The sequence below is a fragment of the Bubalus bubalis genome, chromosome 1 (genome assembly GCF_019923935.1).
Source record: "Bubalus bubalis isolate 160015118507 breed Murrah chromosome 1, NDDB_SH_1, whole genome shotgun sequence".
NCBI lineage: Eukaryota > Metazoa > Chordata > Mammalia > Artiodactyla > Bovidae > Bubalus > Bubalus bubalis.
Genome location: NC_059157.1, coordinates 114,486,837 through 114,500,221, shown reverse-complemented (window position 1 = coordinate 114,500,221; position 13,385 = coordinate 114,486,837). Strand labels below are relative to the sequence as shown.

Below are 13,385 nucleotides of genomic sequence, written 5' to 3'. Positions count from 1 at the left end.
AACGACAGAATGATCTCTGTTCGCTTCCGAGGCAAACCACTCAATATCACAGTAATCCAAGTCTATGCCCCAACCAGTAATGCTGAAGAAGCTGAAGTTGAACAGTTCTATGAAGACGTACAAGACCTTTTAGAACTAACACTCAAAAAAGATGTCCTTTTCATTATAGAGGACTGGAATGCAAAAGTAGGAAGTCAAGAAACACCTGCGGTAATAGGCAAATTTGGCCTTGGAGTACAGAATGCAGCAGGGCAAAGACTAATAGAGTTTTGCCAAGCGAACGCACTGGTCATAGCAAACACCCTCTTCCAACAACACAAGAGAAGACTCTACACGTGGACATCACCAGAGGGTCAATACTGAAATCAGATTGATTATATTCTTTGCAGTCAAAGATGGAGAAGCTCTATAGAATCAGCAAAAACAAGACCGGGAGCTGACTGTGGCTCAGATCATGAGCTCTTTATTGCCAAATTCAGACTGAAATTGAAGAAAGTAGGGAAAACCACTAGACCATTCAGGTATGACCTAAATCAAATCCCTTATGATTATACAGTGGAAGTAAGAAATAGATTTAAGGGACTAGATCTGATAGAGTGCCTGATGAACTATGGAATGAGGTTCGTGACATTGTACAGGAGACAGGGATCAAGACCATCCCCATGGAAAAGAAATGCAAAAAAGCAAAATGGCTGTCTAAGGAGGCCTTACAAATAGCTGTGAAAAGAAGAGAAGTGAACAGCAAAGGAGAAAAGGAAAGATATAAGCATCTGAATGCAGAGTTCCAAAGAATAGCAAGAAGAGATAAGAAAGCCTTCCTCAGTGATCAATGCAAAGAAATAGAGGAAAACAAGAGAATGGGAAAGACTAGAGATCTCTTCAAGAAAATTAGAGATACAAAAGGAACATTTCATGCAAAGATGGGCTCAATAAAGGACAGAAATGGTATGGACCTAACAGAAGCAGAAGATATTAAGAAAAGGTGGCAAGAATACACAGAAGAACTGTACAAAAAAGATGTTCACGACCCAGATAATCATGATGGTGTGATCACTGACCTAGAGCCAGACATCCTGGAATGTGAAGTCAAGTGGGCCTTAGGAAGCATCACTATGAACAAAGCTAGTGGAGGTGATGGAATTCCAGTTGAGCTATTTCAAATCTTCATAGATGATGCTGTGAAAGTGCTGCACTCAATATACCAGCAAATTTGGAAAACTCAGCAGTGGCCACAGGACTGGAAAAGGTCAGTTTTCATTCCAATCCCAAAGAAAGGCAATGCCAAAGAATGCTCAAACTATTGCACAATTGCACTTATCTCACACGCTAGTAAAGTAATGCTCAAAATTCTCCAAGCCAGGCTTCAGCAATACCTGAACCGTGAACTTCCAGATGTTCAAGCTGGTTTTAGAAAAGGCAGAGGAACCAGAGATCAAATGGCCAACATCCGCTGGATCATGGAAAAAGCAAGAGAGTTCCAGAAAAACATCTATTTCTGCTTTATTGACTATGCCAAAGCCTTTAACTGTGTGGATCACAATAAACTGTGGGAAATTCTTCAAGAGATGGGAATACCTGACCACCTGACCTGCCTTTTGAGAAACCTGTATGCAGGTCAGGAAGCAACAGACCTGGACATGAAACAACAGACTGGTTCCAAATAGGCAAAGGAGTATGTCAAGGCTGCTTATGTATGTCAAGGAGTATGTCACCCTGCTTATTTAACTTATATGCAGAATAGATCATGAGAAATGCTGGGCTGGAAGAAGCACAAGCTGGAATCAAGATTGCCAGGAGAAATATCAGTCACCTCAGATATGCAGATGACACCACCCTTATGGCAGAAAGTGAAGAGGAACTAAAAAGCCTCTTGATAAGAGTGAAAGAAGAGAGTGAAAAAGTTGGCTTAAAGCTCAACATTCAGAAAAGAAGATCATGGCATCTGGTCCCATCACTTCATGGGAAACAGTGGAAACAGTATCAGACTTGATTTTTTTGGGCTCCAAAATCACTGCAGATGGTGACTGCAGCCATGAAATTAAAAGACACTTACTCCTTGGAAGGAAAGTTATGACCAACCTAGATAGCATATTGAAAAGCAGAGACATTAGTTTGCCAACAAAGGTCCATCTGGTCAAGGCTATGGTTTTTCCAGTGATCACGTATGGATGTGAGAGTTGGACCGTGAAGAAGGCTGAGTGCCGAAGAATTGATGCTTTTGAACTGTGGTGTTGGAGAAGACTCTTGAGAGTCCCTTGGACTGCAAGGAGATCCAACCAGTCCACTCTAAGGGAGGTCAGTCCTGGGCGTTCACTGGAAGGACTGATGCTAAAGCTGAAACTCCAGTACTTTGGCCACCTCATGTGAAGAGTTGACTCATTGGAAAAGACTCTGATGCTGGGAGGGATTGGGGCGGGAGGAGAAGGGGACGACAGAGGATGAGATGGCTGGATGGCATCACCGGCTCAATGGACGTGAGTCTGAGTGAACTCCGGGAGATGGTGATGGACAGGGAGGCCTGGCGTGCTGCAATTCATGGGGTCGCAAAGAGTCAGATACGACTGAGGGACTGAACTGAACTGAACTGATAGCAGTAGATAGATGCACAAACTCCTCTCTTTCATTTCATTTTCACCCCTTCCAGTGAGCCCATTGCCAATAAGCTTTTCCTAAACTCCTGCCCAGCCCAAGAGCCCATAAGAGAAAGAAGATGAAAACTGGAGTGAGACAGCTGTGGGTTCAAGACCCAGCTTCTCCATTTCCTAGTTTTAAGGAGCTACTTTTAATGAACTTCCTTATCTCTGATCTTCTGATCTATTAAATGGGAATCACATTTTTATACAGTGGAGGGGAGAGTGCATGTCACATACAACACTTTGTAAGCTAGAGGCATTGTATGAAATGTAACTGCCATTTCCATTGGGAGCAAGAAAGAAGCCAAGCAGCTGGGGACCGCGCTCGAGAGGCGAGACTGGTACTCACAGCTCCAGAATGAGGATGTAGGACGTGGGGGACTCGTAGGTGTCGTGCAGCGTGACGTACTGCGGGTGCTGCAGGTGCTGAAGCAGGGCAGCCTCGTGCGCGGCCTGCTCTTTTCTCTTCATTTTTTTGCTAACAAATTTCACAGCAACATCTTTGCGAGTAGCTTTGTGAATGCACTTCTTTACTATGGAGAACCGGCCTCTGGAAAACAAAAGGGAGAAAGTGTTTGGCCAAGAGTCCTCAATCAACTAGGTACCATTTTATTCAAGGATGTGAGAAGTTTTATCTGAAGTGCTTAGACAGTAACATTTTATTATTATAGAAATCTACTTTTTTTTGCATTTTTAACTATAACAGTATCATTCAGAATTGTTAACTATAATATTATCTTTCCTTTCTTAGCATTTGAGGGTTCTCCAAGATGCAAAAAACTAAATAACATTTTTAGTCAATGAACATCAACTACAAGTTCAGTTTCCTGAACAGAGTATATTTCTATAGAATACAACAGTAATAATATCAAAGAAGGAGGAATTCTGCTCTATGATATTTTCAAAACATTTTCTAAAGAGGCAATTTTTTTCATCTTATTTTATATTTCTTTTCCTTTTGTTACAGAAAATTTCCTATATACACAAAAGTAGAGAGAAGAGTATAACAGATCTTCTATGTATCCAGCAGCCAGTATCAACAATTATCAACATTTTGCCAAACTCTCATCTACCCTTTACCTATCTCCTGCCCATTTTTTTTTGTTTTTCTGCAGTGTTTTAAGTGCATGTTATTTCTAGAATAAATATTAAGTTTGCATCTCTAGTTTGACAAGGACATTTAAAAATATATCACCACCACTCCATTTTCACTTCTAACAAAATTAACTACACCTAAATTAGACAGACTGTTCCCAGACTCACCTAAAGGCCTATGGAAGGTAGTAAGAAAGTAATACAGGAGGAGAAACTGGTTGGCAGAGAAGGCGAGAGAGGGAGGGCTGAAGAGGTGACAAGGAAGCAACATACAGAATCTGTCCATGAGGGGCCCTAACCCAAGAGTAGGGGAGTGAGAAGTCCTAGGGCAGTCCACTTATCTAGCAGAATGAATGCATCAGATATCATGGGTACCACTAAGGTTGTCCAGTTGACTTCTTGACCTGGCTCTGTGTTCCCTAAGCAACTTCCTGATAGTAACTTTTTTCACTATAAATTTTCCCCAAATAGGAGAAGGCCCTAATTAACAAAGCAAGTATTAGACAAATATTAATTGAATGCCTATTACATGCCAGACATCTATCTTGGCATAGTGAACAAGTATTTGGCCAAACTGGCAGTTCTATTTTACACTATCAAGTAATAAGTTGCCATCCTGGGTTTTAACAGCACTCTCTCTTGTTTGTTTCCTATAGGTCACTCCTTCCAGAGGACTTTAAATGCAGGAAAACAACTGATTGCTGAAGAGAGATCTGAATTGGTGGTTATGTCACAGTATTGCCACCTTAATTTTTAAAATATATTTTGTGTTTATCAATGTTATGCATCCTTAAGGTTTAAAAAGTCATTAGCTTTAGCAAAGTTTGTCATCAAAAGCAGTAATGTCTCATTCTCCATTCATCACCGTTTTTCTTCCCGTAGAAGCAGTTTAATGTATTTTGCTGATTTTTCAGATATTTTCTTCTATCGCAGTAAGTATAGTATGTTTTGTATGATTACTTCTTGATTTTTCAGTTTTAGTTATTATCTGTTGACATCCCGCTATGGAAGATGAGATTTTAGCCTCTTTCCTTCCTTTGTCTCTACTGCATAACCACTTTTCCCATTCCCTGTCCTTCCAAGAGAATTATATTGTAATCAATATTCAGTTTTTCCATTATTGCAACTATGTGAAGTGCTGGTCACAGTTGAACCTCTAGTAAAGTAAGACAATTTTTCATGTTTGTAGTAAAATGCATTCTTTAATAATTTCTGACAAAGAGTGCATGGGAAATAAGTTGTTTGATATTTACATATCTAAAATGCTTATTCTACATTTATAATTGTTAGGTTAGCTCGGTATAATTCTAGGTTGAAAAAATTTGAAGGAGTTATTCTGTTGCCTTCTAACTTCTAGTGTGAATGATGATGTTAACTGTTAATGCCCATAGCATTATTATTCCTAACCCTTTGCATATGATTCTTATAAAAATATTTAATTCTCTTTTCATTGAGATTTCTCTTACATTCTTTAGCTCAAAGACCCTTTCTATAGTTCTGCTGGCCAGAAATATTGGATTCCATCAGAATTTTAGCCTCTGCATCATCATATACTTTCACATGAATACCCTTGGGGGTAAAGGAGTAAAAGAAAGAAGAAAAAGGTGAAAATAGGGATCTCATTGCTCTCTTCCTGTTTTTTGGCCATAAAGACGGATTTCTCTCAGAGAGTTTGCTCTCTGGGGATGCGGGACAGTTCCCTTATTTGGCCCACCCTTGGGTCAAAGCTAGGAGATCAAAGAGAGAAAAAAACCTCAAAGCCCAGAAAACTCACTGCCACTGTCCATGTCTTTTTCAGGTGTTACCCTCCCTCCCCAAGCTCCCTGTTGTTAACTTTTCAGGAAGCTCAGACAGTTGCTGTTTGTATTTCATCCAGAGATGCTGGTGTAGTCAGAGAGAGAACAGGCCACAATGCGCTTACTCCACTTGGCCATCATGAATTGGTTCATGTTAACAACTGGGGACTAGGAAGTTGTTTGGAAGCTCTGAGTTTGTGGATGGAGTCTGTCAACTTGACTCTCACTGTATGGTGAACTGCATGGACTGTGTTGGGGGAAACTTCAAAGTCAGTATCTTTAAATCTTTCCTCTTGAGTTGGTCAAATTTTGCAGAGAAAGATCCTCCAACTTTCTGGCAAGAATGTGAAGCCTTGCTTTTCCACCTCTGGAAGCCTGTTTGGTAAGAGAACAGGGGTCCTCGGTATCTAGCATTTATATATTCTCATAAGGGTCCTGTGTCGGTGATGCCATCCAACCATCTCATCCTCTGTCATCCCCTTCTCCTCCCACCTTCAATCTTTCCCAGCATCAGGGTCTTTTCCAATGAGTCAGTTCTTCGCATCAGGTGGCCAAAGTATTGGAGTTTCAGCTTCAGCATCAGTCCTTCCAATGAATATTCAGGACTGATCTCTTTTAGGATGGACTGGTTTGATCTCCTTGCAGTCCAAGGGACTCTCAAGAGTCCTTTCCAACAGCACAGTTCAAAAGCATCAATTCTTTGGTACTCAGCTTTCTTTATAGTCCAACTCTATGGCTATACTGCTGCCTTTTTGGATCCTGTAACCAAGTAGCATTCCCAGGGGATAACTCTTCAGCTTCTTTAAGCTGCAATGGTGCCTGTATAGTTTATTTCTGGTTAAGTATGCTATGCTCAAGTGCTCTTTGCTTCTATGAATGAGCTACAGGAGTGAAGATATTTCTTTTTTGTAATAATTACTGAAGAGCCATTTCTAACAAGATAGCCATATAGACCCAGAATTCTAGGTTTGTGTGTGATGGAGAAAGCTGACTCACATATATAACCCTGGCACAGTGGCACAGATATATTTTGTGTCTCATGTAAGTATCTACATGTCTTATTTCCATTCTGTTAACATAACAGCATTTTAAAGGATCTTCTAAAAATATGAAGACTATCTTGGGAGAGAGGAAAATCTTCTGGTTATTGGAGATAAAAAACGTGCCTTAGCCTATGACTATCAACAGCAAACACAGGCTTCGGGGAGGACTTAACTGGTACATCCAGGGGACTGAGCCAGTTTCATTTAGAACCAGATGGGGATTTGATCTGCTTATTATTGGGGCTCACAGTGTGGTAGTGTTTTAGTCACTAAGTCGTGTCTGACTCTTGCGATCCCATGGACTGTAGCCCACTGGGCTCCTCTATCCATGGGATTCTCCAGGCAAGAATACTGGAGTGGGTTGCCATTTCCTTCTCCAGGGGATCTTCCCAACCCAGGGATTGAACCTGGTTCTCCTGCATTGCAGGCAGATTCTTTACTGCTGATTCACCATGAAGCCCTGGGGGTCATATATAGCTTCACAAACTTCAGTATCATGGAGCAAACTAGATTTCAATTACCAAAATTTATTTTTGACAAAAATTGCTGTGATGAGAAACAACATATATTAGTAAAAAAAACACAGGCTTAAAGTCAGGTACCCAAGGTTTGAATCCTGGCTGTATACTTACTAGTTGTGGGATCTTGAAAAAGTTACTTAACCTTCTGAGCCTGAGTTTCTTTTATTGGAAATCTACTCAAACACTACCTCATGGTGTTGTAAGGATTAGATTAAATAACTTTTGTATAATATCTACATAGTATCCAGAGGACTATATTACTCAATAAGCATCATCATCATTCATTACCATGTAGATTTCCACTGGCTGTCCCCCGTTTTTCTGTTTGGCTACCTACATGAAGAAGATCAGGAAGTAGAGCTAAAGCTGGGTTTTGATGAAAGGAGCTGTAACAAAAGGCAGTGAATTACACTGTGACTCCTGCCTAGGAAAATGAGAATAATGAACATTTTTGCTCTCTCCACAACCTCTGTCACAACCACTTAGGAAATTTTATGCTTCCTTGAGAAATGTCAATTAGAGATGGAGATGATACCAATGGCCCATTGCTAGTGGGTGCTCTCTTATTTACACATCACAGGAGGTGGGTGACTTGCAAGACCTACTCACATTCTCTCACTTAGACCACCTGGAGACCAATATATCACAAGCATGAACCCCTTTTTTTCCTTATCATCAACTATTTTGTGAGACATGTGATACACTATTTTTCACTATTCTGTTAAAAGTCATATTTTTATCCTTTTCATTTTTGAGAACACATTTTTCTAACTAAAGGGGAGAGAGAAAAAGAGAGAGACACTTGAACCCAACAATTAGTGATTATACATTCTTCTAAGGAAGACATGGAACTTCTTATGAAAATTGACCATATACTACTCATAAAGCAAGTCCCAACAAAAATCAGGGAATCAGTATCACATAGACCAAATTTTCTAACTACATGGTAATTAAATTAGAAATCAGTAGTAAGAAGATAATTTTTTAAATGGACAGATTTTTAGAAAAGTTCCATCTTCCAAGACTGAACCAGAAAGATATAGAAATTATGAACAACACAATTACAAGCACTGAAATTGAAACTGTGATTAAAAATCTCCCCAAAAACAAAAGCCCAGGACCAGATAGCTTCACAAGGGAATTCCATCAAACATGTAGAGAACAGCTAATGCCTATCCTTTGAAAACTCTTTCAAAAAATTGCAGAGGAAGGAACACTTCCAAACTCATTTGATGAGGCCATCACCATGATACCAAAACCAGACAAAACAACACAAAAAAAGAAAACTACAGGGCAATATCACTGATGAATATAGATGCAAAAATCTTCAACAGAATTTTAGCAAACAGAATTCAGCAACACATCAAAAACCTCATACACTATGATCAAGTTGGGTTTATTCCAGGAATGCAAGGATTTTTCAATATACACAAATCAATCAATGTGATACACCATATTAACAAACTGAAAGACAAAAATCTCTTATTGAGACGATAATCTCAATAAATGCAGAAAAAGCCTTTGACAAAATTCAGCACCCATTTATTCTTAAAATTCTTCAAAATATGGGCATAGAAGGAACCTACCTCAACATAGAAAAGGCCATATATGATAAGCCTACAGCAAACATTATTCTCAATGGTCAAAAACTGAAAGCATTCCCCCTAAGATCAGGAACAAGACAAGGGTGTCCACTTTCACCACTATTATTCAACATAGTTGTGGAAGTCCTAGCTAGAGCAATCAGAGAAAAAAAGAAATAAAAGGAATCCAGATCGGAAAAGAAGAAGTAAAGCTCTCACTGTTTGCAGATGACATGATACTGTATATAGAAAACCCTAAAGACAGTATCAGAAAATTACTAGAGCTAATCAGTGAATTTAGCAAAGTTGTAGGATACAAAATCAATACACAGAAATCACTTGCATTTATATACATTAACAATGAAAATTCAGAAAGAGAAATTAAGGAATCAATCCCATTTACCACTGCAACAAAAAGAATTAAATATCTAGGAATAAACCTACATAAGGAGACAAAAGAACTGTACACAGAAAATTATAAGACACTAATGAAAAACATAAACAGATGGGGAGATATTCCATGTTCCTGGGTAGGGAGAATCAATATTGTGAAAATGACTATACTACCTAATGCAATCTACAGATTCAATGCGATCCCTATCAAATTACCAATGGCATTTTTCACAGAACTAAAACAAAAAATTTCACAATTCATATGGAAACACAAAAGACCCAAAATGGCCAAAACAGTCTTGAGAAAGAAGAATGGAGCTGGAGGAATCAACCTTCCTGACTTCAGATTATACTACAAAGCTACAGACATCAAGACAGTATGATACAGGCACAAAAACAGAAATATAGACCAATGGAACAAGATAGAAAACCCAGAAACAAACCCATGCACCTATGGGGATCTTATTTTTGACAAAGGAGGCAAGAATATACAGTGGGTCAAAGACAGCCTCTTCAATAAATGGTGCTGGGAAAACTGGACAGCTACATGTAAAAGAATGAAATTAGAACACTTCCTAACACCATACACAAAGACAAACTCAAAATGGATTAAAGACCTAAATGTAAGACCAGAAACTATAAAACTCTTAGAGGAAAACATAGGCAGAATACTTGATAACATAAATCAAAGCAAGATCCTCTATGACCCACCTCCTAGAGTAATGGAAATAAAAACAAAAGTAAACAAGTAGGATGTTCAGTTCAGTCGCTCAGTCATGTCTGACTCTTTGCAACCCCATGAATCACAGCACACCAGGCTTCCCTGTCCATCACCAACTCCCGGAGTTCACTCAGACTCACGTCCATCGAGTCAGTGATGCCATCCAGCCATCTCATCCTCTGTCGTCCCCTTCTCCTCCTGCCCCCAATCCCTCCCAGCATCAGAGTCTTTTCCAATGAGTCAACTCTTTGCATGAGGTGGCCAAAGTACTGGAGTTTCAGCTTTAGCATCATTCCTTCCAAAGACATCCCAGGGCTGATCTCCTAGGATGGGATTAAACTTAAAAGCTTTTATGCAGCAAAGGAAACTATAAGCAAGGTGAAAAGACAACCCTCAGAATGGGGGGAAATAATAGCAAATGAAACAACTGACAAAGGATTAATTTCCAAAATATACAAGTAGCTCATACAACTCAATGCCAGAAAAACAAACAACCCAATCAAAAAGTGGGAAAAAGACCTCAATAGACATTTCTCCAAAGAAGACATACAGGTGGCTAACAAACACATGAAAAGATGCTCAACATCATTCATTATTAGAGAAATGCAAATCAAAACTACAATGAGATATCACCTCACACCGATCAGAATGGCCCTCATCAAACAACCTACAAACAATGCTGGAGATGTAAATTGATACAGCCACTACGGAAGATGGTATGGAGATTCCTTAAAAAACTGGGAATAAAATCACCGTATGACCCAGAAATGCTACTCCTAGGCATATACCTTGAGGAAACCAAAAAGGCACATGTGTCCCATCGTGCACTGCAGCACTATTTACAGTAGCTGGAACATGGAAGCAACCTGGAGGTCCATCGACAGATGAATGGATACAGAAGTAGTGGTACATATGCACAGTGGAATATTACTCAGCCATAAAAAGGAATGCATTTGAGTCAGTTCTGATGAGGTGGATGAACCTAGAGGCTATTATACAGACTGAAGTGAGTCAGAAAGAGAAAGATAAATATTGTATTCTAACACATATATACCGAATCTAAAAGAATGGTACTGAAAAATTTATTTACAGGGCAGCAGTGGAGAAATAGACATAGAGAATAGACTTACAGACATGGGGAGAGGGGAGGAGAGGGTGAGATGTATGGAGAGAGTAACATGGAAACTTACATTACCATATGTAAAAAGATAGCCAACAGGAATTTGCTGTATGGCTCAGGAAACTCAAACAGGGGCTCTGTATCAACCTAGAAGGGTGGGATGGGGAGGGAGATGGGAGGGAGTTTCAAAAGGGAGGGGGTATATGTATACCTATGGCTGATTCATGTTGAGGTTTGACAGAAAACAACAAAATTCTGTAAAGCAATTACCCTTCAATAAAAATAAAAAGAAAAAAGATAATAAAAAAATCTCACACATTTGGACATTTTAAAAACATTTCTACAGTTGGGCCAAAGAGAAGAATCATAGTTGAAGGATAAAGTACTTAGAGCTGAACAATGAAAATGCCACAATCAGAACTCTGGATGTAGCTAAATTGTACCCTGAAGAGAAGACTGAGCCTTAAATTCTTATATTAGAAAAGCAGAAAGGCTGAGAACTTCAACTTAAGTTAGAAAAAGAACCATATAAAAGACACATAAATAGTCTAGTTTTTTCTTAGTATGGAGAAAATGCACTTAGTGAAAGAAACAAAAAACAAGAAAAAAGTCATTTTCATGATGTGATGTTGTTAAGTGTTCATAAACGAAGGAACAGAAAACTGAGTCATTACCTTCCAATTTCATTCAGCTCAGTATAAGCTGAATCAAAATTTTCCTTCCAAGAAATGGTGGCACCATCGGCAGCAGCGTCTTTGGAAGAGAAAGGATCCATTTATCATATTGAGGAAGTCATACAAGAGGAACGAAAAGGTTAACAGAAAAGCTCCAACATCACCCCCAAAGCAATTCTCATGACTAAATATGGGATCTAACTCAGTGGGAAAATACCACAATTCTCTGAAATGTTATCTAAAAAAATACTAGCCAAGGGGAAACTGATATGACAGAGTCAGACTCCCCGTACTACCTCCATAAATGAAGGGAAAACTTGGAACAATCAGAAATGTAACTTCTGGATGTTTTCAAATAGAAATCTGGTAGCAAAAATTAAAAGGGAGGAAAAAAAAAAACAAAACGCTTTGAAAGGCCTGGAAAAGCCAGTGAGAATCAGGGCTGTAGGAAGGATGCAGCAGAGAGGAAAGGGGAAGAGTTATAAAGCCAAGAAGAAAAGGAACATGCACAGAGCAGGCTAAAACCTGCTCATTCTCACCCCTTTATTCTCTGCATTAACGAGCCTATCTGGTGTACTGAATGATTTAGCTTTACCCCAAATATATTAATACACCTGGCATAATCTTTGGCGGCACTAACTTGTTTGATACGTTAAACAATCATTCCCTGGCAATGATTTATATACACACACAGGCACGCACGCACACACACACACACAAACATGCAAAACAACATTTGTGTTGTCTGCTGGGGAGCAAGGCTCGCAACAGGAAGCAAAACAGAAGCAGTGGTCATCCCAGGTGGGACTCAGGGGGCAGCTGAGAATAGCAGTCAAGCTGCAGCACGTCTCTTTTGACCCTGGTCATCTCAGTCTGCCCACAGCACAGCTGGGCTGATGCTGGACTTGGTTTACCCACGTAGAGTTTTGAGGAAATAAAGAACCAGGACCAAGGTTTCCCAGTGAGTCACAGGCCCCTCAGGAGCAGAGCTGAGCCTGGCTGGCAGTGGGGAGGGCCTGGGGAGCATTTCCGGAGTTAACCGTGGGGGTGGGGGGCGCTGCAACCAGAGGGCCCTAGAGGTCCACAGCCCCTCTGGAGACTCCGGGATGCCCTTGACCCAAAGACACAAGTTCACTGTCTTTTAATTTCAGTGACTTCCTCTCCCTACTCCATACAGTCCATTGTCCTGCACTGTCCCAAACTTCACTATTGGGAGATTTCTTACAAAATGTCCCAGGGACCAAGGTGGCTTGGTGAATTCACGAATGCTGCTGCTGCTGCTGCTAAGTTGCTTCAGTCGTGTCCGACTCTGTGCAACCCCATAGACGGCAGCCCACCAGGCTCTGCCGTCCCTGGGATTCTCCAGGCAAGAACACTGGAGTGGGTTGCCATTTCCTTCTCCAATGCATGAAAGTGAAAAGTGAAAGTGAAGTCACTCAGTGAAGTTGCTCAGTTGTGTCCGACTGTTCGCAACCCCATGGACTGCAGCCTACCAGGCTCCTCCGTCCATGGGACTTTCCAGGCAAGAGTACTGGAGTGGGGTGCCATAGAGGGGCAAAAAAAGAACCAGGTTCGTAAAATACTCAAATGCAGCTAGTTAAATGCATATCTTGGTCATTCAATGTATCTACACAAAAATGTATCCACCCTGAAAAAAGACATTCTGGGAGGGCTGGGGGTGGAGAAATGATACTCATTTTAACTCCAACCTTCGAGCAGGTGGCTTTCCTCTCCCCGTTTTAAATTGGTGAGTGGGGCTGTCACTAATTCTGTGAGGCGCACTTAGGCTGGCAGGGGTTCCCAGGG

General features: G+C 40.3%; 1 protein-coding gene across 12 annotated transcripts in view; it reads right to left on the bottom strand.

Moving 5' to 3' along the window:
* KALRN (kalirin RhoGEF kinase) overlaps positions 1 to 13,385 on the bottom strand; it is a 705,208-nt gene that overhangs the window by 10,110 nt on the left and 681,713 nt on the right. For all 12 annotated transcript variants that reach the window (XM_025281073.3, XM_025281358.3, XM_025281444.3 and 9 more), the window contains 2 exons: positions 11,580 to 11,658; positions 2,983 to 3,183 (listed from right to left, as the gene is read on the bottom strand). In XM_025281073.3, the coding sequence (XP_025136858.1) occupies positions 2,983 to 3,183; positions 11,580 to 11,658 (280 nt within the window). The remainder of the gene's footprint in view (positions 1 to 2,982; positions 3,184 to 11,579; positions 11,659 to 13,385) is intronic.